The sequence below is a fragment of the Anomalospiza imberbis genome, chromosome 9, assembly GCF_031753505.1.
Source record: "Anomalospiza imberbis isolate Cuckoo-Finch-1a 21T00152 chromosome 9, ASM3175350v1, whole genome shotgun sequence".
NCBI classification, from domain to species: Eukaryota; Metazoa; Chordata; class Aves; order Passeriformes; family Viduidae; genus Anomalospiza; species Anomalospiza imberbis.
The window spans coordinates 26,819,510-26,844,509 of NC_089689.1; the positions used below are offsets into that span (position 1 = coordinate 26,819,510).

The following is a 25,000-nucleotide window of genomic DNA, read 5'->3' on the forward strand; positions in this document are numbered from 1 at the left end:
TTTAAAAAAATCCCTTAATTTGAATGTTTGTTTGCAAGACAGTCTAAAAGCACCTGCCTAGTCTTGATTGCTTACCTGAATTCTCCAAATTTTAGTAAGCTCATCTAAAGATAATTTGCTGCCCAGTAGTTCAATAATTCCCTTTATACGATCACAGTATTGTGCTTGGTCTATATTACCTGTGAAACAAAGAAAGGCAACTCAATGAAAACATTTCAAACAGTATTAGATACATTAAATTTATATAAAAGAACTAATTATTTTAAAAGAGAACAAAGCTGTCTTCATTTGGAAGAGCTTTCTTTACTGTTACAGACAAATATCAGTACAAAGAAAAAGAACAAGGCTGTTTCTATTTTTATTTTTCTTTTGCTTCACACATCTGATAGCACACCTACTGAATATTACTACTTGAGGAGAAAAACACCTATTTTCTCTCTTTTTTAGAGGCCAACAATATACAAACTATGAGTAAAAAACCCCAACAGAGAAGACATCTGCACAGCAGAAGACAACTGCACAGTTGTCAAACAGAGGACTAGATGATAGTTCACAGAATTTGCAGGATTTTACTTTATTTTGGAGACAACAAAAGCCTTGAACTCTTTGGTTAATAGTGCTCATTAAAGTCTGTTGAAAGGGAGAGATGAGATTTTCTAATTTAAGTCATTCAAAGCATGTGCCAAAAGGCTTTGGGAGAGTTCTTACCTTCCAGAGCAATTGACAGGACTGAATTCTCCACGAGCCAGTTCAGCAGTCGGTCTGTGTCTATTGCATTCTTCACTGACTTGGACACAGTGCTGTCTTCTATTAATTTCGTTACCTAAAAATTGCAAAACGTAAGATTTTAACAAAAAATTCCCACCTGCATCACACACACAGAGTGAAATTTATTCAAAAAGGCTCATGATGAAGCTTTAGTGTGAATCCTGAAATACTTTGAGTACAGAAGGGGTTTGGGATTTTTTGGGTTGTTTGTTTTTTGCAGGGTGTTGGTTTTCTACATTTTTTTGTTTTTTAATAAGCCTTTAAAAGGCAAATTCCTAACCAGAAACACCATGTCATCAGTCTCTGATGCAGAAGAATCTTATTCTCAGTCTGACATAAAAAAGCTGGCCAGGTATCTTTCTACAGATATGCCAGAAGTAGGTTATCTCAGGCTTCTGCTTGTTACACTCAAAATCAGTGTCCTACTTTTAATCCAGTACTGAACTGATACAGGCTCCTCACTCGAGGGAGAAAAAGCACATTTCTGCTAACATCTTCAAAAGCTGCACTTTTATAAATTCACCAAGGATACATAGCACTTATGATTAAGAATCAAACAGCATTGAGGTTTAACATCTCAATATTCTCATAAATAGAGAAGGAAAAAAGCAGCAAAGATGAATTCTGAAACACTACATTGTCCACATACAACTGTAATAAAAAATACAATATAAAATACTACAATTATGTAGTGCAATGACCTGATATGAGTGGACTGAGACATCAATATAGATTTTAAGTCCCATTTGGTTTTTTTCCTGTTTCCTCTCAGTGAAAGGAGAAAAATGGGATATACCTCAGGATGCTCAGGATTATCCCAGTGTGAATATTCAATGAATAGCACAGATCACTGCTTATAAATCAACCTAAAATTGCATTTCTTAGAATAGTGCACTTCTCAAACTGTGTCTAACTGGGAAGCCTTGCAGTGGCTCCTAATGCTATAAACAACTCCTGTTATATTAACTTGTTTTGGTGTTTATTTTGAACTGAGCTTTTGCTAAGGCAACATAGCTTGCAAGGAGATGTTGCGCCATCTCTTTTTTTTAAGGCAATGGTTTCAGTGGCTTATTAACAACCCATCCTACCTAAACACATGCTCTCATGCACACACACAGACAGAGAAAAAGCCAACCTACTTCTTTGAGGGAATTCATTTTTGCACTGAAGTGGGGGGATTTCAACATGCGCAGCAGAATGTCCAGCCGCAAGTCATCGACCGCAGTGACCAGGTCAGGCTGGAAGCGCATACACAGCAGTTTGATCCCAGACAAGAGCTCAGGGATACTCACCAGTCTCTGTTTGAAACAAAACAACAGAAAAGGGACAAACAGAGGCATTGGTATTTTTGCTATTCTGCTACAGATGTCAGTGATTTACAAAGAGTAGGTTTAGCGACCCAACAAACTGGTTAATCAAAACACAGTACCTGGTACATCTGAAAGTATTACTTGTACAGTAGGAATTTTAAGATAATGAAAGCTTTGGTTAGAGCTTCAGATTTGGTAAATTGCTCTCCTTTGGTTCAACAACCTACGAATACTTTCTTGTTTAAAATTAACAATTTATAACTAAGTAAAAAGTCAACACAATTTAATGGAACTGAATGCCAAATTCCGGGTAATGCAGGAAGTAGCCACAAGTTACATAGACAGTTTACTACCAAATTCTCAGAAGCAAACAGCTAATGCAACAGTTATATGAATTTAACAGACTGAATGTCAGTAAATATCTGAGTCAAAGAAATGAGCATTCAGCATGCTACACAAGGGGCCTAACAAAACCAAAAATTTGATAGCAACAGCGGCAAAATATTTTAAAAATAATCATAAACCAGATATTTACTGAAAAGGGAATTGAATGGAATTGGATAAATGCATTTTCATTATGTCATTCAATCAGAATCCAGAACAAGCTGTATTCTTGCCAGTGAGAAGAAAGCTATTGTTCTAATTTACACTGACAGCACTTCCAAGACACGCAGGAAATTCTTCCTAAATATTTAATATGTAAAACATTACCTTGTCTTTCAAGTCCTTCTCTTCTACATTCTGTACATATTTAATCATTTTATGAATGACTGGATCCAGCATGGGCTAAAGAACGTGAGAAAAGGCATGACAATCATTTTAATGTTTCCTGAAATCAATTGCATTACTCGAAAGACGTGACTGCAGCAAAAGGAAATACTTAGCTGAAAGCTCACCACTACCTTAGAGATAAAGTAACACCTACACCAAAGACAAAGCTATCCTGGTAGTTGTGTCCAGGAAAATAAAAAAAAATTAGAGTCCCATTTCAGACCACTGTTTGGTCTGTAAACAGTGGTCTGAAATGCAGGTTTGCAAAATGCAGGTTTGCAAAAAGAGACAAACTGCCCTCTAAAAACACATCAGTTATTAGGTGCATGTGCTTCTCTTACTCCCAGGGGCTTCTAAACTACCTCCTCTTCAAATAAAGTTTTTCAGTCACTTAAGTGATCAGTTTTTGGCGGTGAGGGCAGGAGTGAAGCCTGGAGTACATTTGCAGATACGAGAAGATCCTGGCGAATTTTTCTCCTGTGCCACAATTTTTGCAGTGTAAACTCTCATATCCATGTCCTTGATCACAGCCAGAAAGTTAAACTAAAAGCAAAATTCATCCTTCAGGCTGGATTCTTTCCCCACGTGGTTTCTACTGCTGAAGCTTACAAATAGCAGTGGTAAAGCTTCTCACTGCTGCAGATGTAGATACATGACTACAGATGATTGCTTGGAAAATGAATCTGAACATTGTCTGAGCCCTTTACTCATCACCTCAGCATGCTCAAAATGGTTCTTGTACTTTCTGCAACGTGAGCTATGAAGGCTTTTCAAATTAGTCACCAGTTTCACACCAACACAGTTGGAAATTAATTTTCAGTCCTCTTACAAGTCATAACAAAGACATTTTACCTGTACTACAGAAGAGTTAAGATACTCTGCACAAACTCCAAATGGTTGAACTAATGCAGAGATTGCCTGAAAGAAAGAGAGCAAGTATTTAGGTGCATATTTAAGGAGTCTTTTCATAGTTAGCAATCCATAGCTTAAAAAGCAAATGAAGGTCAACAAATATCACTTCTATTATGTGTTTCCAGTCACTTGCAATGATTGTTTCTGGTGTGCAAGTCCTTTACAACAACACATGGTTTAAGAAAGATTTACTCTATGGCATACAGTAGAGTATGTACTATATATTATATATGGCATACCGTATGTGTTATATATTTTTGTCTGAAATAAAAAATGCCTTCCCAGTTTTCACTAATCTTGGTCCTCTCATCACTCTGTTCAGTGTTCTCTGACAGATCCTGTTTCAGTCACAGAAATAAACAGACGGAAAGGAACATATCACATTTTGCTTGCTCTCTACAGCAATCAGAAGTGTGAATGCAAAATTTAAGGTTAAAGCCATATGGCAAATTTCTTTCCCAAAGCAATACGTGGGAGAAAGCTTTTGTAAATGTGTCATATACATGTCAAGATCTCTTCAATGCATGATTTTAAAGTGGTATCTATCGTCAAGAAATTAAATGTATAAAAGCATTTGTTTGACAATAAATAATATCAAAATCAGTTTCTTTTCACATTGGATCAAGACTTGTGGAAGTGAGTGTGCAGCAGTGCAATCCAAGGCCCAAAATAAGTGACGCTGACCCAGATTTCCTTCCTAAGCAAGCAGTTATTAATCATTAAACAAAGTCAAGTCAAAGTTTTTATTACAGAACTGGCATGTAAATCAAGGTTTTCCTTATTCTTCTGTCAAGTTCACATATGAACCTATCTCTATATAAAGCAGAAAATATCAATACCCCAAGAAAAGAAGTTGAATTCCCTCCAAGTGGCATGTCACTGAAAGCAGACTGATTTTCTACTGGGGGACAAGGTTCCAGATGACATAGTTTTCCTTTAGCCTCCTCATTCTCCAAAGCTTGAAAGAATTGAAAGTCTTCTGAATATAGGTTAGGAAGCTAAAACTAACCAAGTTAGACTTTATCACCAAAAATAGCTTAGCTCTGTTGAACCAGTCAGTTTTAAGACACTGCTCCTGAAAAGTTGTTTAGGATTAGACACTGTCTGTCTTCCTAAGGATTTTTTTCCTTAAACAGTGATTTCTATAATAAATGACAGAAGTCAATTCACTTGCAGCTAAATGCAGCTATGGGTGCAGTAAACCGAAAACCAGGGACATACTGGTGAACATACAACAAAACTACTTTGATTGATGTCTAACCAGAAGGCTGAATGCTAGCAGAAAGGTACACTAATTTCTCCTCTTCTCTGTGAAGTCTTAATTGCTCTTCAGTCAGGATTCTTATGTACAACCTCATATGACCTCCAGCCTGACAGCACTTCTCCAGGGCTCTGTGGGAGTGTTGCTCTGGTACCAAAGAAAAGGTAAAAGCACTGCCAAAAGGGACACTGCTGGTTCTACAGGAAGGGTAAAATGGAAAGGGAGAAGTCTCATGACAGAAGATGGACTTACCCCAAGTTCAATATCTTCAGAATTGAGTTTGGACTGAATTGCTGAAAATCCACCCAACTCTGCAAACTGAAATAAAATAATCAGTATTACCCAGTGAACTACAGTATTTATCTTTTAAATAAGAGATTATAGAAAATACTCCACTGACAATTCCTGAGATGCCAACAAGTGTCCTTCACCATGGAACATCCATCCAAACAAAGCTTTATATTTTCATGGGAATGCAGGGGCACACTGGGAAATGCAATGCAATTATACACAGTAGCAGGCTAAGCATCAAGATAGAAACTCTGTCTTGAGTAAAAATGGACAGAGGGAAGAAAGGCAGGCCACATACAGCAACAGCTGCCTGGAGTGGCACTTTTACTTGGGGGACCTTTGATTGCAGCCTCAGCTGGGCTTTCAAATTCCCCTAGTCATAGATACCACGTTAGGGTAAAGGTGCTCAAGGGAGAAGGCAGCAACTCAACAAGCTATACTTTACAAGGCAGGATTAAAATCTCAAACTAATTTTTTTTATGGTTGTCAGAAAAGTGAGGAGTGAAAAAACAAGTCAGGGCAAGGTGAGGGAGGGGAGAAGAAATTATCTCCGAAGACCAATGAATTCAAGTGACGAACAACAATTCTAGTTTACATTTACCTACCCTGTTTACCAGATCCACCAGCCACCCATGAGGTTCCTTGAACAGTAAGAATAGAAACAAATTAGCAGCTGCAACATCAATGCTGAACATTTGTCTTCTGAAACAGACATTTGAACAGACACGTGCAGCCCACTGACCCACAGCTCAAATGGATGCACTATTACACAAATGAAACAATGATTGTAACAGCTCCTGTATTTAGTGTAGCTGGAGCTCCGGTTGGCTCTCGTGAGCATCATCCTGTTTTCGACTCTGCCTGACATCACTTCCCATGTGCTGTGGCAACAGATCACATTGTGGCTGCTGACTCACAAGCAACTGTATTTATAGCACTGTAGCAGTGTGGAACATTACTTTCCCAAAGCAGTGGATGTAGCATTTTCTTTCTATGGCCACAAACTTGTTTCCTGATGGAGAAATCGTGATGCTGTTTTGGACCCACCCATCTGGAACAACTGTGACAAGACAGTGCAAACCCCAAAAACTGCCTCGTTGCCAGTTTGAGTTGAAGATATTTTATCCTTGGCTGTCAGAAAAGCCTGAATTCTCTACCAGAACTTGGAGTTATCCTGGTCATTTCACACTCAACAACCACACAGATGTCAGTCCTTAGATACAGAGATCCACACACTGTGTGCTTCATGTCTAAAGCAACACACAGATTGTTGTGCTACTTTAGACATGAAAGTTCACCCATTTCTAAATGCAGCCTCTAACAGGGAATTGTAACAATTTGAGAGCACAAATTAATGTCTACAGACAAACATACACACCTATTTGCAGTAATTCTTGGTGATGTGTTTAAACTTTGTGTTACAAATACCTACTAACCAAATAATCTTATCTGAGACAAAGACATCCATCCTAAAATTAGTTTTTAGGGCATGGCCATGCTTACCTTCTGAAAAGTGGATATGGGTGAGACAGCATGCATGTTCCCCTCCCCAAAGACTTCTGCCCAGTTTCTTTGGCACACCTTCATTCGATTCTTGAAATGATATTCATTGTCAGGATTAAATGCCTTCAAAGAAAAGCCCATGGCAATGAATAGGTGCCTTATGACACTTTCAAAACTTATCTTGATAATCATTTCAGCTGAGCATTCTCCTGGCTGACAGTTAAAGATCTAGCAAAAAATAAAGTTGAATACAAGCCCCCTGCTCCTGCCTCTCAGTTCTCAACATACAAAACATTTTGAAGCCTTTATTCTGTACAGACAATATCCAATAACCATGTGAGCCAGAGGTCCATGAAACAGAGAACTGAACTCAAAGTATCAGTTCTAAAAAATAAACAGCAAAGTGACAAAAATGATATATTTTTAAACTGCTAGTTTTCAGAAGTTTTGAACAGCACCCACTCCTTTGAATTGCAAACTGGATGTAAAATATCTGCAGCAAGTAATGGCTACAGATTTTAAGATAATGAATTACAACTTAAAAAGTTGGAAAAAGCATCAGCTGCATATATACAAAATGCCAAATACCCAGATATTAGAAACTGCATCAGAGGGTCAAATACCATTGTAAGCACACCAAGCAGGCCCACGGGGATAGGATCTTGTTTTACTCTCTCTGCAACCAGGTCCACCAGCAGCATGAGCATGTTGTAGATTCCTTCATGGATTTCAGTTCCCCACTTGTGAACAGCACTGGATGTCAACAGCTAACAAGGAAATTAAAAAAAAAAAAAAAAAGCAATTTTTAAGTCTGAGCACAACACAAACAAGGACAAAATGACAAACTCCTGAGATTGTTTTTTCAGAAAAAATGTTTCCTTGGAATGCACTCATCACTGTCTGGTGTGTTTTTCAGCTGTTCTTTCTGCACTAATGGCTTAAGAGTTAACTCAATTTGTAATTTTGTGGAAGAACACCTTAAATCACAGTTTATGACAGAAAATAAGATCTATCAAAATGTTTTCCATTTGCATGCACTAGGAGAGATCGTAACCTTTGCAAAGAACAGCTAATATGAAATGAATCTGTTTGCAGATTGAACACACATCTATTAAATCTTGAAAGAGGCAGCCATAAAGCTGCACTGATTCAGCTGAGGCAACCATTTACCAATTCACACTTTTTGAGCAGCTACTATTGGAAAACAAAGCACATGTACCAGGAGAAAGAGGTATTTAATGCTGCTTCCACCTACTGAAACATGTTCTTTAAATCTGGTTTCATGGTTGTTTATAAAGGACACTTGGCTGCCATCTGCAAATTTCATTTAATTTCTGCTGTATCTGAACAGAAGCAGATAAAAATCTTAATAGTTTCAATACAGTCACTTTTTTGTACCGTTAATAGAGTTTCTTGTAAATACCTCAGCAAAGTGTAATTCAGCACGTCCTGAACTTAGATTTCTACAGATTATCCTTCTGGAGGAACAATCTACATTGTTTATTTCATATGCAAAAAAATACCAAGTGATATAAAACTATTTTATGTAAGATTAGTACTCTGATAATTAAATGGAAAATTAATTTTTGCCTTAAATTTCTGCCTTCCTTAAATGGAGTTATAGTCTCAGTATTTTAACACTAGGACAAAGCAACTTTTTTAAGGGTATGGACATGTTTTTATACTTATGGTCTAAATACTGGGCAGGAAATTTAGGCAGTACCTAAAGTGGATGGAATAGTGGGAAGTCAATTAGCTTGGGGAGTTCTATACAGCAAATTTACAACAGCCCAGAGAAACACAGGGCATTGAGAACTGAGGTGAAAGATAAAACTCTAAATGGATTGTTAAAAGAATTTAGCAACCCTTTGAAGAAATAACAGAAAGTATAGTTAATGGAAATCTGACCGTGAACTTGCCACCAGTGGCCATATCCAAGGGTCTCTAAACCTTTCTTTGGGCTCTAGTAATTACTACAGGGCTCTTCAATTAAGAGAAAAAAAATAAAAATAAAAAAAAAGCTAAGTGCTGAAGTTGGCCAGAGTTACAGAATTGGGACCTTGTATGATTTAAATTTAAATTTCTGTGATTTTTATCTAGGAAAATATTTTGAGTATGATTTTAATCTAACAACCCATTCAGTAGTTGCCTGAAGTCTGGAATCCAAAACACTATTTCCACCATGAACAACACAAAGAAACATTGAACTGGCCTACTGTACCTACTTACCTTTTTAAATGCTTCAGGCATGCATCTGTCCATAAACCTCTTGCAATTCTCATCAGAATCAGAAAGACCTTTACAGAAAAGAGAGTGCTTTTTAATAGTATTTTTAAAAAATTACTTTTGAAGATGACCTCAGAGACCTTGTTGCAAATTTGAGGGAACACCAACCCAAACTAGCAGTAGTAAATGTGCTACTGTTCCTTCATAACTAGAATGCTTTTTAAGCCACAAAAAGCATGACTTGAGAGAACCTGCCTTTCAGAACAAAGAATTAATTTCCCAATACCTTTTACAGGTTTTTCAAGCATTATTAGCACCATAAGTAACTTGTAAACTTCAGAGTTTACAATTCATACATTACTGATGCTTCACAGCCTCCCTCCAAAACCAAATTAAAGCACAGACTTTTAACACAGATTGGAAACAGAGAAGCAAACCAGAACCACTTAACAACTTCTATTCTTCCAAGAGATTACAACATTCCTTTAGTCTGTCATCAGGCACCACTGAAAAACTATCTTGTACTCTCATTATACACCAGTTGTTGTGTGTGGTGCCTCCATAACACTCTTAACCCCAGCCAAAGTACTGAATAAGAAGAGTCAAATTCAGATCTAATGCAATATAAGCATTTCACCAAGGAAAAGCAACCACTTCTACAAGAATGGTACAGCAGGGATGGAGATGACAGCTTGCTTTTATGAATGGAAAGTACCCAGCACAAGGAAAAAAAAAAAGTCAGTAATTTAGCTCAGAAAAGATGTAATTCCCAGAATTATTAGAACATAAAGAAACGTGTGTGCCACTTTTTGAAAAAAAAAAAAACAAAAAAACTTTAGTAAACAAATTACTTTAGAGAGAAAGAAAAGAGATCAATGATGTTTTTACAGCATTGGGTAGAACAGTTCTCTGTTGAACACTTTCCTAGAGATGTGATTGCTGGGCAGGGTGTAAGTAAACAGCAGCAAGATTAAAGTGAAAGACACAACTGCCCAACATTCTGTCTGTGACACCCTCTGAACAGATAATCTGTGTAATTGTGAAAGGGAACTTACCCAATCTTGCCAGGTAGGTGGATGCAATTAGGCACTTGCCTAGAGACTCCTCCCTCTTGTAAGGTATGGACCAGTGATCTGTCAAAACTCTGCTCTCCAGCTCATACAAGTTGGTTGTTGGAAACTCAATCCCTTCACCAGAGCAATTCCCATTTTCATCATTTTTCTGCGGGTGAAAAAAAAAAGAAGCTCAAGCAAAACAGTTTCCTAGACACATTAAAGGGTTTAGAAAAGGCAGCTGTGCTTGTAACAAGCATGTCAAATTCTCAACCCCGAGGCTGCTTGTGTTTTTCAAAGTAGAACTGAATATTTCAATTTGAATTGAAGGGATTACATACCTGGATATATTTCATGGAGGTGATAACTACTATGTTTACATAACTAATTGCTAACTAACTGCCTATTTAAGCTGCACATCTTGTTCCATTGCATATCAGATCCTAGAGCCAGGTGATGATAAGTATTTTCAGTCCCTGGGAGACTGTAGAGTACAAATTTTGATCTCCATAGATCTGCACATTAATTCTCTGTTCAACAACTCCTGTACAATATGGGAATAGTTTACTCTAATGGAAGCTCATTGCACCCCATCACACCAGAAATACAGGATACTGTTTCAGTACATCAAGATTTTCTTTTACTAACTAATAATCTAAAGAAAAACCTACATCAAATATAGTTGTTCAACAAGTTAATGTAATTATCCTTCTCTTGAAGTCACAATGAGTTACTGGCAAATATTCTGGAAGGTAAGAGGAAAAAGGCAAGCAGGTGACTGCAGCTAAGCTTTACAGGTTTCCTTGCTCATGGCACTAAAGAGCAGCTATTTCTGTGTACAGGACACAGAATTACCCCCTGCTCTCCGCTAAGTGCCATATGAGGTAACTGCCCCAGCAGCACCAACGAAAGAGTAGACAAGTTATTCATTTATTTTCTTTTGTTTATTTTTTAACCTCCCATAGATGCCAGGTACCCACTGTGTCAAAGAGTTCACAAGGACTACCTTTCCCTGCCTCCACAACAGCAGGCAAAGCCAGCAGGAGAAAGGACAGAATGTCTGGATCAGGCCTGGCAGCGAGCAGGAGCCACTGTCAGAGACAGTGGAAAACAAGAGCAGTGATGGAAACAAGATCCCACTGAGAAAGAAGCCAGGGACATGGAGGGAGAAAGGACAAGCAGGAAACACATTCCACAGTAAAAACCAGACAGTGTCAGGAAAGTGAATGGAACAACTAGAAAGGAATAAACCAAAAGGAAGAACTGAACTCTGGAGGAGATGGTATACCAAGAACAAAGTCAATGTATGCACACAAGTGTGCTTCCAGCTCGCACTGCATTTGCTATTTGTAGGATTAGACCTGTTTTAAAAAAGTAAATGTGTAATTCACTTTCATAATGGTTCAAAACTATTAAGCCAAGGGAACAGCAATTGTGCAGAGCTTAACCTTTAAAGTTCACAGACAGCACGCAGGCTGGACTTACTACTGTTCTGCAGAGCAGCAGGACAATTTATAGGAGCAGAACACTGCTTAGAAAAAAACATATTGGTGTTTGGGAAATTAAGGACTGCCTTTCTCCAATCCCCTTCTAAACACTTTGTCCTCAGTTTGTCTTTATGGGAGGTTATACTTTAGCAGACCTGAATATCAGCTTCAGAAACTGTGGTCACCTGATCCAGCACTGTGCATGGAAGGCTAATGTAATTCCCATCTAGCAAATCACACCCTGTTTAAATACTTCAGGTTTTGGAGAAGGGTTGTTTGAAGGTCTACATGAAAAGACACTGAAATAATTCAGAAGCATATTTTAGGTATTAAACTGTTAATTATAAAGCTGCTGTAAAGAACACCCATGCAGAAAACAAAACCATTTCCTACAGAAAACAAGTGTGCAGTTATAAAGAAAGTGCTCACAGTAACAGAGCAGGAATGAACTTTTAGTAAATAAGACAGACTGAGTATAACTTAAACACCCAATTGCTGGGCATTTAAGGACTACAGTTCAGTCTCCACTTGTAGCCGAGGAAAGCAACATCTCAACAAATGTTACAGAAAGAGAGCAAGAGTGTCCACATTAACTGAACGCTGCGACAGCAACTGGTATCTAAAGAGGTGCAGAATGGCAATGCAGACCTTCAACTGTAGAAGAAAATCTCCACTTCTTCTGCTTTCCCATCTGCATCCAAGCAATGCTGCTCATTAGTTGCCTGTTTCCACACAAGAGATTGCCAGGGTCCGTGACACAGAAATTCATATGCAAAGTGAAATAATACATGTTCTTCACTGTACATTCAGCTCCCACATTATCCTAAATTATGCTTAGAACACATCTGGACTATTGCTAGATTGAGTCTACCAACAGTGCAGTGAAAAGATGGTTTTTCACAAAAAATGAGTGTGGTATTTGGAATATTGCCCTAATAGTAATGGGAATTATTTGCATTGAAGGAGCATGCTTTTGGCGCTTTCCAGGAATCAGAGGCAATGAGGCTTCTTGCTTGACAGTGCTCTGCTACTAAAACCATGTGCAGAAAGTATCAAGTTCATTTATTAATTTTAGAACACACCACATCCACATAGCTTCACAGCTACTGTGAAACCTGTGACAGTCTCAAACACACACCCAGGCATTTTACAACCCAAACTCCCCTGCAAGCCATTAATAAATTTAACACTCTGCATTTCTGGGAGATTACAGCTATGTTCACATTATATTAGTGCAGAATGAGTTGTGTTTCTTAAACCAAATCCACTACAAGAAACAGTCTCTTTAAAGACTTACTGCTGCTCTTTCATAATTAGCGTCTTTCTGCACATGAAAAAACCCGAACTGTTCACCACCCAATTTTTAAATCAATTTGGGCACTGCTCTTTAAAGTGAGGGATTTATTACCAGCAGCTGCTGCAGCAAGGTGAAACATCAGCTCAGTTCTTGCATCATCTTATGCTGGCTGGAGATCTGCACACAATCTCACGCTCCAACACAGCCTGGAGAATTCACTTCTCTGCTGACATTCACAAATGCAACACAGCCCTGAACACGTATCTACAATTAATGCTCTGTAACTGAGAAGCTCAGGAACTGTCACTGCAAACTCGACTGACAAAGGTCCATGGAGGAAATACAAGATTCTGAAGAAAAATTATGGTATATGCGAAAGTAAATAGGATACAGGACCATGTCAGCCTCCCAAAAAGTGATTTTCTCAGTCTTGGCTTTGGGGCATTACAGGGGGTTTGTTTGCTTGTTTATAAATATATATAAAGAGCTATCTTCCTCCCCTCAAATAGGTGACTTCAGAATGCTGTCTGCCAGTTGATGATGATCTGTATCAGGACTCTGCAATTCTGGCTGAACAGATTTAGACTGGCCCCCAACATGGTAAGGATTGGTACAGATGTTCTTCCATAGAATAGCAAAAAAAAAAAAAAAAACCAACCTTATTCCTGGTAACCAATAGGTCATCCAAACATAAACTGTCTAAAAGGCTGTTACAATCACTCTTTTCTGCAGTAGGAAGTCATGGTGCACATCAGAAATCTGTGAATATTTCTGCAGCTGAAATAGTGAGACCAACAAACTTTTGCTGACAAACCTTTAATATGGTTTTCCATGCCTTCTGATATATCTCTTACTGCACAAAAGCCCTGAAGATCCCTTCGTTCTAACAGTCTTGACTCTTCTGGCTTATTTTCAAGGTGTGAAAATGCAGTTATGGCTAAACACACACACAGGCTCCCAGGAGAAATACCCTCACAGGAACAGGCTCAAGCACTGATTTAAGATTCCCTCTCTGTCGACCTGGCACCTCCTAAATTTGCTTGCAAGGCTGAATAAACAAAAATTGTTCAACATCTGATCAATAAAGTGTTGCTTAAATCTGTAGCATAAAACCTTCTACTGAAAAGTAACACAGAACAAAGACTAGCACAAAAAGTGATATATGACTTAACTTCAATTGCCAAAAGGTCACAGTTTAAAGCTTCAAAATGTATTCATGCAGTATTCAGCTAATTAACTCATCAAACACTGTTTAACTAAAGCCACTGACAGTTCCCATACCAGTCACTTTACATAAAATAACAAGGAGTTTAAGACTTGTTTTGATTCTAATTGGCAGCCTTAGTAATGAAATTACAGTCAAATCATAATTTAAATTAGTTAATTTGATTTTCATAAGAGGCTACCAACAGAAACTATTCACCATAACTAAATCACATTATGTGCTCTTGAATCCAATATAACTTAGGAAACAAAACCCCAAAGTCTTGTTTCTTTCAACGAGCAACAGGATCAGACTTTCTAAGACACCAGCAGACCAAGCAGCTACCTCCACCTCATGCCTCTCTAATAAGTCATTTTCACAAAATAACCATCATTTTATAGCCAAGAAAATGGATTTTTGAAGTTTCATTGCATTGTTAATAAACAAAAAAAAAACCACAACCACAAAACCTTGTTAGTATGTACCTACAAACAGGACAAAGTTTAACTGCTCTGAAAAGCAGTAACGAAAAAAAATGCATAAAGCCAGAACTAGCTGACAAAAAATTTAGGTCCACCTTTCAGTTTTTATCACAGACATAGTCAACATAAAGAAATCAATTTTCCAATGCTACAGCTTTTCCAGCTGCCAAGTGTCAGCAGGGATGCTGCCCTCTCCACAGCACTGCTGTACTACTCACAAGTGTTTGCAGAGCACTGCAATGCTCAGGTGGAGGCAAGGGGAGAGGAATACATCAAACACCCATAAAAACAGAGCATTTCTCTGTTCTGATGTACTGTGCCCATCAATATGTGGGAGAAGCTATGAATCCTGAAGTCATGACCTGCCTCCCTCCACCTGCCAGACTATTGATTAAAGCACTTCTTAGTTTCACACCCGGATGTCAAATCTTTTTTTCTGTAAATTAACTCCTAAAAGGGGGATATTCTGTTACCTAGAACTCAAACACAAGTGGAAGAATTCAAAACCTTTCAAATACCTCAAAGCTACCACCTTGCACTTACACATAAACACTAAGAACAAGGTATTGATTGTTTAAAAAAATGGTCACATTTTCATACCTGTAACCTGTTTGCTTTTTATAAACTGGTATTCCAGATGGTTAAAGAACTTTTATCTCTTGTTGAATGGCAGATGTGGGAACAAAATTGGAGAGTTATTTCCTAGCTGCCTGTGTCTGCACTCAGATTGAATCCATTGGACCCACATTGCTAAAAGCAAGCTTGGAATCCTCCTGTGAATATGTCAGTATTAGTAAGACTCAAAAAACGGTGTCATGTATGGAATTTCTACATTATGTTTCTTATCTGACAATAAGAAAACTCACTGTGATTTCCTGAATGTTTTACTGACAAACAGACATTCACTTGCAAAGTACTGTCACAGCTTTAAACTGTTTTAAGTCCTAAACAGATACAGCACCTCACCCTTGAATTTTCATCCAGAGAAACATATTTGGATGCAAAAATTTTAAGTGCAGCAACAGACAGGAATGTTTTTTGTTGTTTATGTTCTGCTAAGAGAACATAAGCTTTTTGGTGAGATACACAGATGTTTTGTTTTGTTCTTTTCTCATAGAAATGAAGCTCTTAAAATTTCTACTGTGGACTACTTTACGCAAACAAATACAGTCATGTCACAAGAAAAAAATTCTACTATTTTGTCATGCCAATATAAAAGTATGACACTAATCTACTACTACAGGAGAAGAAATCCTCTTTTACAGACTCTGCCTAACCGAAGTTGATCTGGACTCTCATCCCATCATAGAAAAACCCAATTTATTTAGTGAACTTTCTCACAGAAGGTTTTAGACACTGACATTAACTGAGAGTTGCACTAGGACACCATCAAGGATGCATGTTTAGACTGAACCCTGAGTAGCTGTAAAGGATTGTAACAAATTATAACCACAAAAACCCTATGGCTGCACCTTCCCTCTGCCCCCCATCTCTCACAACCAAGAACTGTGTAAGATTGGGAATAAGAACACAATATGAATTTGAAAAATTAAAATAAATTCAGCAAAGATGAGAATTAAATCAGCGTTTCTGAAAACATGGCTTGCACTCTCTCCCTGATTTCCAGGGTGATGGTGTGATGTTACCAGGCAATACCCCCTGATGTACTTGCCTGCTTGTTCAAAGACAAACATAGTCCTGAGCATCACAGTAAAACAAAACAACCAAGGCTCTGTAAAAACAGCACTTGAATTAAAACCTCCATTTAACTTCCAAAATACAAGGAGCTTCTTTGCCCTTTTATACTGCTATTACCACAGTATTCATCGGAATCTGAGGCAGAGATTCACTGCAATCACTTTTGGCAATGTATTCTGAAGTCTGATAAGTTGTAGGTGAGGGAGAGGTCATGGAAAGCACTGTTAGGAATGCCATTCATAAGGAACCAAGGAAAACACTTATCTTCCATGTGTTTTCACTATTGTCTGTGGATATATTTAAAAACCCACTCCATTAGTGTAACTACAAACAGCCAGACTCAGAGTCAACACCATTATTCCTCCCAACACTTGAGTTTTCATAAGCACAAAACCTCATGCTTGTTCCAAATAACTCAGAATAACTTAGTGTGAGATCAGATAAACACTGTGCTTAAAAACAATAAAACAATGAATCACAAACGCTTAACATTTCAGTACTTAAAATTAAGTCAATACTTGTATCCTCCTTTGACAAAACACCAGGAATTAATAGAGAAGTGCTGCAGAGCCACTGCCTAAAGTATTTACTGTAACATTTTAGTGACCAAAGGTCAGGGTCTGGAAAGGAAAATTAATTCAGTAATGCTGCTAAACACTCATCTATACTTCTGTTCTACTGATGCATAGTGAGACAGAAACCAGAACTGATAAAGCAGCTGATTTTGACAGTGCATATTTCCAAAATTGTGACTAACTAATAAGAAAAAAATCTTTAAATGCCTCTCAAGATCATTCTGCTGGGCATCAGAAAGGTCAGAACTGTTGTAGTGGCAGTAAGATCAAGTGGCAAGAAACACTGGGAACACTGGCTTTTAAAATTAATTTTTAATTTGGCCCCAGAAACATATATGCCAAAGGCTATTCCTTCAGCAGCACAAATAAGTGTTTTTTTCAAAATAAAAGCTTACAAAAGAAACATGCACTTCCTCTTTGCCCTCCTCATACAAAGAGCTACTGTTCCTTAATCCAAAAGCAATCCAAATGATTTGCTGGAATTAACTTCTAACACTGGGTAATTTGTTTTTATTCTCATTCTTCCTTAGTATTTCACTTCCTTATTAAACAGCTGCCACAGAATAGCACTGTAAACTGGGAAGATGACCAAAAAATGCTTCCAGAGGACATTATACCAGAAACACTTCCTGCCCAGCTGAGAATTTGGCTGTACAGAGCTGTCTCCCACCTTCACTGACCCTGCAGGCATCACCTTCACCAATGAACCAGTAATTACAGAGTGCTCCTCTCAATCCAGCAATTACTCTAACGATCACATTACATGATAATGACTTTGTGAGTTATTCAAAACAAAGCTTACATTTAAAATTAACCAGCTGCATCTCTCAGTATCACCCCCACTTCCCTAACTTCATGTAGCATCCCTATTAGTCTGTGTTATATCAAGAATGAAACCCCGAGTATTTTCTTTCAAATGCTTTCAAGGAAGTGTTAATGGAATCAGAACATAGAAAGAGGTTCCACACCAGGGCCACTCATTTTTGAAAACAGTGATGCTGAAAACCAAGAGTGCTAAAATACTAATTCCACTTGACATTCTGATGGCATCCAGCCAGGGACTCGATGCCAGAATCCACCACAGAGCTTTATTTGATTGCTTAATTGTTTTACAAGGCCAATTCGTAGACAAGCCACACTGTAAAACTTCCACATGAGAATGCAAGAAATACTCACTTTTGCAAAGCTCAAGGCTACTTACAAGAGAGGAGACTGACTTTAAATGTGCAGAATTGTAGCATGAAATCCATCTAATTTGCTTGAAGGCTAAATACCTTCTTTGTCTTTAAATAAATACAGCTCCTTCCATTCAAAGATCAAAGAACTTCACAAGCCTCACGTCCATGGTTCTCCTAATAAAGCACACCCCATTATCCTCATTTTACACATTAAAAGCTAAAGCACATCTGTGGCAGAACTGCTTTCAGTCTTGAGCTTTAATAATGAGGAGAGGTAGGGTTTGAACACCACAGTTCTGCAGCATGACTAGTGAGAATGTTCCTGGCACCGGGACTCACTATGGTCACCGGCCTGTTTTTTTCACAAAATCCCTTCTCTTGCAGTCAAACAGCACCTCAAAAGCAATCTTGGACAAGTTTTATAATAAACCTTACCTAGTAAAATCTGGCATGTATGAGCTTTTGATCCAGTTCAACTAAAAAAACATAAATCAAAAGAGCACATGCTGAAGGGGACAGGAATAGCCCAGGGGTAATATAATCTGTTCATCACAATTTAGCTAAAAGGTCATAGTAAAACAGCTCTCAGAAGCTGTTTTAAAAGCAAATTAAGGTTGTTTTACTGAAGGTTATACAAACCATTGGTATATGCTTAATATTTTTACCTGTCCCTCCCCACAATTTCAAGTCCTCTAGTCACAATCCCCACATTTGTTTAGCCTCCTCTTTTCCACCCCATTCCTCTCAAACTCATTAAAGCCATCAATTGTGGCACTTGTGGCAATTCATGGACACACTGACAGACGTTGTCATCACACTCATTTATAGTCTTGTCTTAAATTATAAGGATTCAGCAGCAGTTCATAAAGCAGCTTATCTGTCAGTCAGTTGAAGAGATGAGCATAGCATCCTTCACCCGCCTCCCTCAGCACAGAATCACACTGTGACAATCTGCATGTTGCCTAAGGAATAAACACAGAAACCCCACATTCTTGCCAAATTGCAAGATTTACTTCTGTCAACAGACATAAACACAGAAGCTATGTCAAACACACAAAGTCACCTCTTGGAAAAGCAGGTGACCTCAGTCTATCAGTGTGGTTTGGAGCTACAAAGGGTGTAACTTCCAAGCAGCTGTAAACCTCAAGGTGAACCTCCCGTGGTTTCAGGAAGACTGCACAAATGAACTGAAGCCCCCTTTGCATTTCCAAGTTTGTCTGGCCTTTTCCTTTTGATGAGTTAAGTGTGGTCATGCTACCAGCATCAATGCCAAAGGCACACCACAGCTATTAAAATGAAACTGAAGCAACTGGGAAACACCAGTCTGCTGAAACTGAAGTTTTAACCTAATGAAATTGAAATTTACGCACACCTTCACCTCAAGCCTCATAGAGAAAGAAAGCAAAGGGCATATGTCGAGCCAGCTCACAGCAGATATCTTGCTTCTGGGCCAGTTACTCCAAATTCAGGCTTCTTTTAACACTTTGCCACAGCCCTGAAGACCAGCAGCCTGGACCACTGAAGAAAAATTCACTCTGATTTTTAAAATCTTATCTAAAGAAAACATGTTTTAACTAGTATGATATGTATCTGGTTGCTGTGCTCCTCTCAAAGAAAACCACTAGACAAGCCTTTCTTTGATCCACATGAATGCTGAACAGATTCTAACATTATGTAATAGAGACCAAATAAGCATATGCAAACATAATGGATTCATTACTGATTAGGAAAAATGTAAAGTGTTTAATCATTCATAGACCTATTCTTATATGCATGCTAAAGTGTGCTCAGCCAAAAAAAGCACGTAAATTCAAAGTACAGACCTGTTATACGCATTTTGAAGAATGACTGAAGCATTCTTGTTATTTTTAAATTATAACATCTAATCCTAACTTTTGTTCATGAAGCATTAGATTGGAACATTTTACTTGGGGGAAATTTCTAAGAATTCTTCTCCTGTGATTTATCTTTTATTTATCTCCTGTTGCTGATATATAAAATCCAAAAATCTAACACACCACTTCCTCCCCACTGAATAAAAGTTAAAACTGGTATTATGAAGAGAAGGAAGAATACACACTTGAAGAGCTGTTAGAAAGAGAAATTATACTGAGAGGAAGAAAACCAGAAATAACATCTGAATTACCACAAGACAGCATGGGGTACAATATGTTTCACCATAATGTGTATGACTACAATGAATAATATAGCTGCTTCTGCAATAGCTTTCTGTACAGCTTCATATGCCATAAGCTTCTGCTGAACGGAAAACTACTGATTAACCTGATTAATTACTGATTAACCACTTAAAGAATAGCTGTAGCTTATTAAATGTAATGTTAGATTACAGCTGATGAATTAAAAAAACCCAAGAACTGCCCATAAATCACTTTCCCCCTTTCATAAAATGTACATCAAAAGCTGTTAAATTGTACTGCAGTGTTAGACAAATATGCACAGGCAACAATTCTAGTCTCAGGACTTTTATAGATGTAACTCTTTTATTACAAAAATACTGTTTTGCATATACATGCAGGAGCTGACAGATGCTCACATGCAAATGAATCCAAATACTAAATTGAGGCATGAATTTATATAAAATTTCATGTAGCAAGGCACCTCAATCCTTCTGAAATGCCTGCTCTTGTGCAGTGATTTACCTACATTGAAATGTTTTGACTTCCCTCCTGTGGGTTAAAAAGAACAGAAGTCAGAGCAAACAAGAACGTGAGTGGCAAAGGAAACTATTATAAATCGTGAGTAAATTTGATCAGAAATACAGGATGAAATAAAGGGAGGTGGGAGAATCCTCTGAGACTTGTCAAAGTGCCATTTGTAACGGGAACAAGAGCAGGGAAAAAAGTGCTTCTCTGAAGTTTACACTGACAGCTTCACTTGAAATGTCACACTGACAAGCCAGACTGTCCCAGCTCTAACTACATCCAACCCAAATGCCAACAAGAACTCTCATTCACTCTCAATCCTTCACAGGAAAGGTTGCAAACCAGTTCCCCGGCGCTTGGGTCAGGGAAGTTAAGGAATGGCTCAGTTTCTGCACACGTGCCATCCCACGGATCACCTTACTCCACAAGCACACATCAGCAGCTTAGAGCAGCTCAGGATCTAACCCAGTTAATTCAGTGAGCAGGATCACCTATCTTTATTCCGCAAGGCTGGACGTCAATACGCCGAGGCTACGGATACGGATGATCCGTGCAAGTGTAGTTACGTACCAGATACGCCCGTGGATTCTGCATGAATTTATTTATGGACACATACACATGCATTCACAGAAAGGGAGCACTTTTCTGGCACAGAAAACCCTCGGGATACTCTTTGCTGGAGCCTGGGAGGGGGCACGAGGTTCCCTGGTTTTATTCATGAGCTTAAGCATCTGCTCTTGACCACTTCTTGAGACAGACACTGCGCAAGGTGGCCCTTTGGTATCACACAGAGGGGCTTTCTGCTGTTCTCACCCCCATGAGTCCCACAGTGTGGACACTACTAATTGCCTCTTTTCTTATGAGCGCTCTGTGAAGTTTTGGGAAAAAGACCAGGAGGAGGAGAAGGCTTTTACAGGAAAGCACTACAAGACTGTTCCAGACAGCAAGGAGAGCACCCTGAGTGTATCTGCTGGCTGAAGGGTTCAGAGTTCTGGAAGAGGATGGAAGAGAGAGAAAGACAAACAAGGAGGAGGGAAAGAACCTGGGAAAGGCTGACATTCTCCAGCACTTCTATCTACTTCAGTTTTATTTTATATCACAGTCCTAAGTCATGAGTTAAAGCCCTGTTCTGAAAAACATTTGACCTCACTGGGTTCCTATTTCAGAACTTACACTCAGCTTACCCAAATAAAACTGTACGTAAAGTCATACCCACACTGCGCTTTCCTTCACATTGTGCAAACAGTTTAAAAAAAACAGACAGCCCTTAGTCACCGGGATTATGCAAGAAGGCACAAGAGGGGGAGCGAAAAGCAGAGCCCTACGGTAGCCACACATTCCTGAAATGCCAAGGAAAACCCTGGGTGCGCTTCACCTTGCAGCGATGGCAAGGAACGGGCCGGGAGCGCGCCGGGCGGGCGGCAGGCGGGGAATGCGGGAGGATGAGGAGCCCCCGGCCCGGGGAGTGGCGGAGGGTCCCCGGGCACCTCCCGCCGGCCCCACGCCCGGGCCGACCCCCGCCCGCGGGCCCCGGCAGCGGGGAGGCTGCGGGTGGCTCCCACGGCCCCGGGACCGCCCGCCCGCAGCTCACCTCGGTCTCCACCACTTCGTGGTAGGCGGGCGGCGGGTCAAAGCCGCCCCCGCCGCCTCCGCCGTCCCCGTCGCGGGGGCCCTGCCCGCCGGCGGGGGAGCCGTGCCCGCCCGGCGGGCCCTGCCCGCTCTCCATGGGCTCGTAGCCGCCGTAGTGGAGGCCGGGCCGCTCGTTGGTGAGCAGCGCCACGGCCTCGTTGATGTCGTTCTTGGCCAGGCGCAGGGCCTTGCGGATGGCGGCCGCGTCCGAGAAGCCCATGCAGAGCAGCGTGGTCATGTGCTGCTCCTCCTCGCTCTCCATGGCCGCGCCGGGGAGCGGGGCAGGGGCAGGAGGAGAAGAAGGAGAAGAAGGAGGAGGAGGAGGAGGAGAAGGAAGAAGAGGAGGCCGGGGCCGGGGGGGAACCCCCGCGGACCGAGAGGCGCCGGGCTCAGGCGCTGCCCGCCCCGCGCGCCGCCATGTTGCCGGGAGCGCCGCTCCCCTCCCGCCGCCGCCGCCGCGGCGGCCGCCTCGCCCCGCCCCCCGTGCCCGCCCCGGCCCCGCCCCCGGCCCGGAAGCGGCTGCGAAGCCGCGGCCGGGGAGCGCCCGCCGGGCCCGCGTCACGTGACGGTGGAGGCTGGGGGATGAATGGACCGGCGTGGGAAGGGGGCGTGGCTGAGGGGGCGCGTGAGGGCGGGCGGTGTCCTGAGGGGAGCGGGGACGAGGACCGGGAACTGGGACCGAGACCGGGATGGGAACGGGAGCGGAGATGGGGACCGGGACGACGATGTGGACCGGGATCGGGACCGGGAATGGGGACTGGGCCGAGGATGTGGACTAGGGTTAGGACCCGAGATGGCGATGGGGACGGGCACCGGGGCCGCGGTCGGGATCAGGGCGGGGACCGGCGCCGGGACCTGGCGGTGTCTCACGGACTGCCGGGGTTGGGCTTCAGGGGATGGGGTGTCGGGGGTGGGCAGCCCGGGATAGGCTAGCGGGCCCGGCCTCCCGGCGCTGCCGCTGCCGTGGTGCCGCCGGTGCCGCCGGTAATTACGGCTCCTGTCGATGGGCAGGTGCCGGTGGGGCACGGTGCGGTCACGGCGGAGCACGACGGGCCCGGAGGGGCGGCAAAGCGCAGCCGGGGGGAGTTTGAAGGCGGGAGCGAGCGGCGGGGCTGGCGGGGACACCTGTGCCCTTGGCTGAGGGAATGGGCTCGGTTCCACTGCCCAGCGAGCCCCCGGCCCCTGGCGACAGCTCCTGCCCGCGGAGGGACGGGTGGGAGTGGAGTGGGAGTGCTGGGAGGATGCTTTGGCTCCCGGGAGGGCATCGTGGAGTTACTGGAATTACATTCTTTAAGTATATGGTATTAGGAGGAAATTCAGCCCTGTGAGGGTGGTGAGGCGCTGGCACGGGATTGCTCAGAGAAGTTGTGGCTACCCCTGGATCCCTGGAAGTGTCCCAGGCCAGGCTGGACGGGGCTTGAAGCAACCTGGGACAGTGGAAGGTGTCTCTGCCCGTGGCAGGGGTTGGATCTAGACGATCTTTAAAGTACTTTCCAACCCAAACCATTCTGTATATACACAATGAAGCAGAGTACAATCAGGAAAATAAAAATTCTAGTGCCCAAAACAGAAAGTTGTATATATTCCTTAAACACACTTGATGAGCTCTTGTACTACACAGAAGTCAGCAGATCTGGATCTCCTGGCACTCACCCAGGCTAAATTTATTACCTCATTCTAACAATGTGTTTTCTATGTCCAGAGAAGAGGAGGGAGGAGGAAACAGATAAAAGATTTGTCAAGATCAGTGCTGGTATCTGCATATAAACATTTGGTTTTGGAGGCTCATGTTTTCAGGCAAACTATTTTGTATTAAGTGACTGACGCTGGGGTTAGGAATCCAGAAACCCTCATCTGATGTCTCAGATACAAATCACATTCAGCATAAAGGAAAGTTTCAATTGTAGGGGACACAAGCAGTATTTAGGTCTCGAACATGATCTTTCACAGCTTGGTGTTGGTCTTTGAAAGAGACAAACTGATAGATCAGTCTGTTGGGCTGGCAGATTTTGGATTAATTTCCAGATTGCAGTATGGCACCAGTGATCTCATTTTCCTTATTTACTTTCCTGAAAAGTAATCACAGGTCTTTTTCCTTGCTCAATCCCCTCTGATTTTTTTTTTTCTCTGAGCTGATATTCAGTGGAATGAAGATAATGTGCATATGACTCTCATCTTTACCTTCTGGATCTTAGGAAAGTCTTTTATTCAGGCTGATCTCCAACTACAAAATAAATTGTTATAGCTCAATCTTGGCAGGCTTCAGAAAAACTCCAGCACTTCAAATGCATTCAGTTAATATGCAGAATATTGACTCGCTGCTTACTCATGTGACTAACATTTAAATGACACTTTCTCATTTTTAAAGGGTATTATAAATGGTGGTTTAATCCTGACAGCCTGATGAAGTCAGTTGGCATAATTTTCCCCTACTACTGCAAAAAAAAGTTTGTAGGAAAAAAAGAAATTTATTAGGTGTCATTATTGCTTTTAGAATTATTTCAAGGAAGTGCTCCTGTAAATTTGTGCTGAGCTAATTAATGAAAACTGCACAAGTGATGGAGGAACTAATTGTAATCCCAGTTGGCAAAGGAAGAAGAGGATGCTTTGCCATTAAATTACCCATGCTCTGTAGTCCAGCTGTGCTGAAAGAAGTTTCGGGGAAATTTGAATTTACCAGTAGGTGAGAATAA

General features: G+C 40.9%; 1 protein-coding gene across 1 annotated transcript in view; it reads right to left on the reverse strand.

Annotated features, from left to right (window-relative positions):
• Positions 1-22,756, reverse strand: part of USP24 (ubiquitin specific peptidase 24) — a 61,812-nt gene extending 39,056 nt beyond the window's left edge. The window contains exons 1-12 of the mRNA XM_068198844.1: positions 22,270-22,756; positions 10,098-10,263; positions 9,046-9,113; positions 7,440-7,583; positions 6,817-6,939; positions 5,919-5,954; positions 5,275-5,340; positions 3,702-3,767; positions 2,790-2,864; positions 1,908-2,066; positions 709-823; positions 76-179 (exon numbers count right to left, since the gene is read on the reverse strand). Coding sequence (XP_068054945.1) covers positions 76-179; positions 709-823; positions 1,908-2,066; positions 2,790-2,864; positions 3,702-3,767; positions 5,275-5,340; positions 5,919-5,954; positions 6,817-6,939; positions 7,440-7,583; positions 9,046-9,113; positions 10,098-10,263; positions 22,270-22,569 — 1,422 coding nt within the window. The 5' untranslated portion in view covers positions 22,570-22,756. The remainder of the gene's footprint in view (positions 1-75; positions 180-708; positions 824-1,907; positions 2,067-2,789; positions 2,865-3,701; positions 3,768-5,274; positions 5,341-5,918; positions 5,955-6,816; positions 6,940-7,439; positions 7,584-9,045; positions 9,114-10,097; positions 10,264-22,269) is intronic.
• Positions 22,757-25,000: the final 2,244 nt, after the last annotated feature.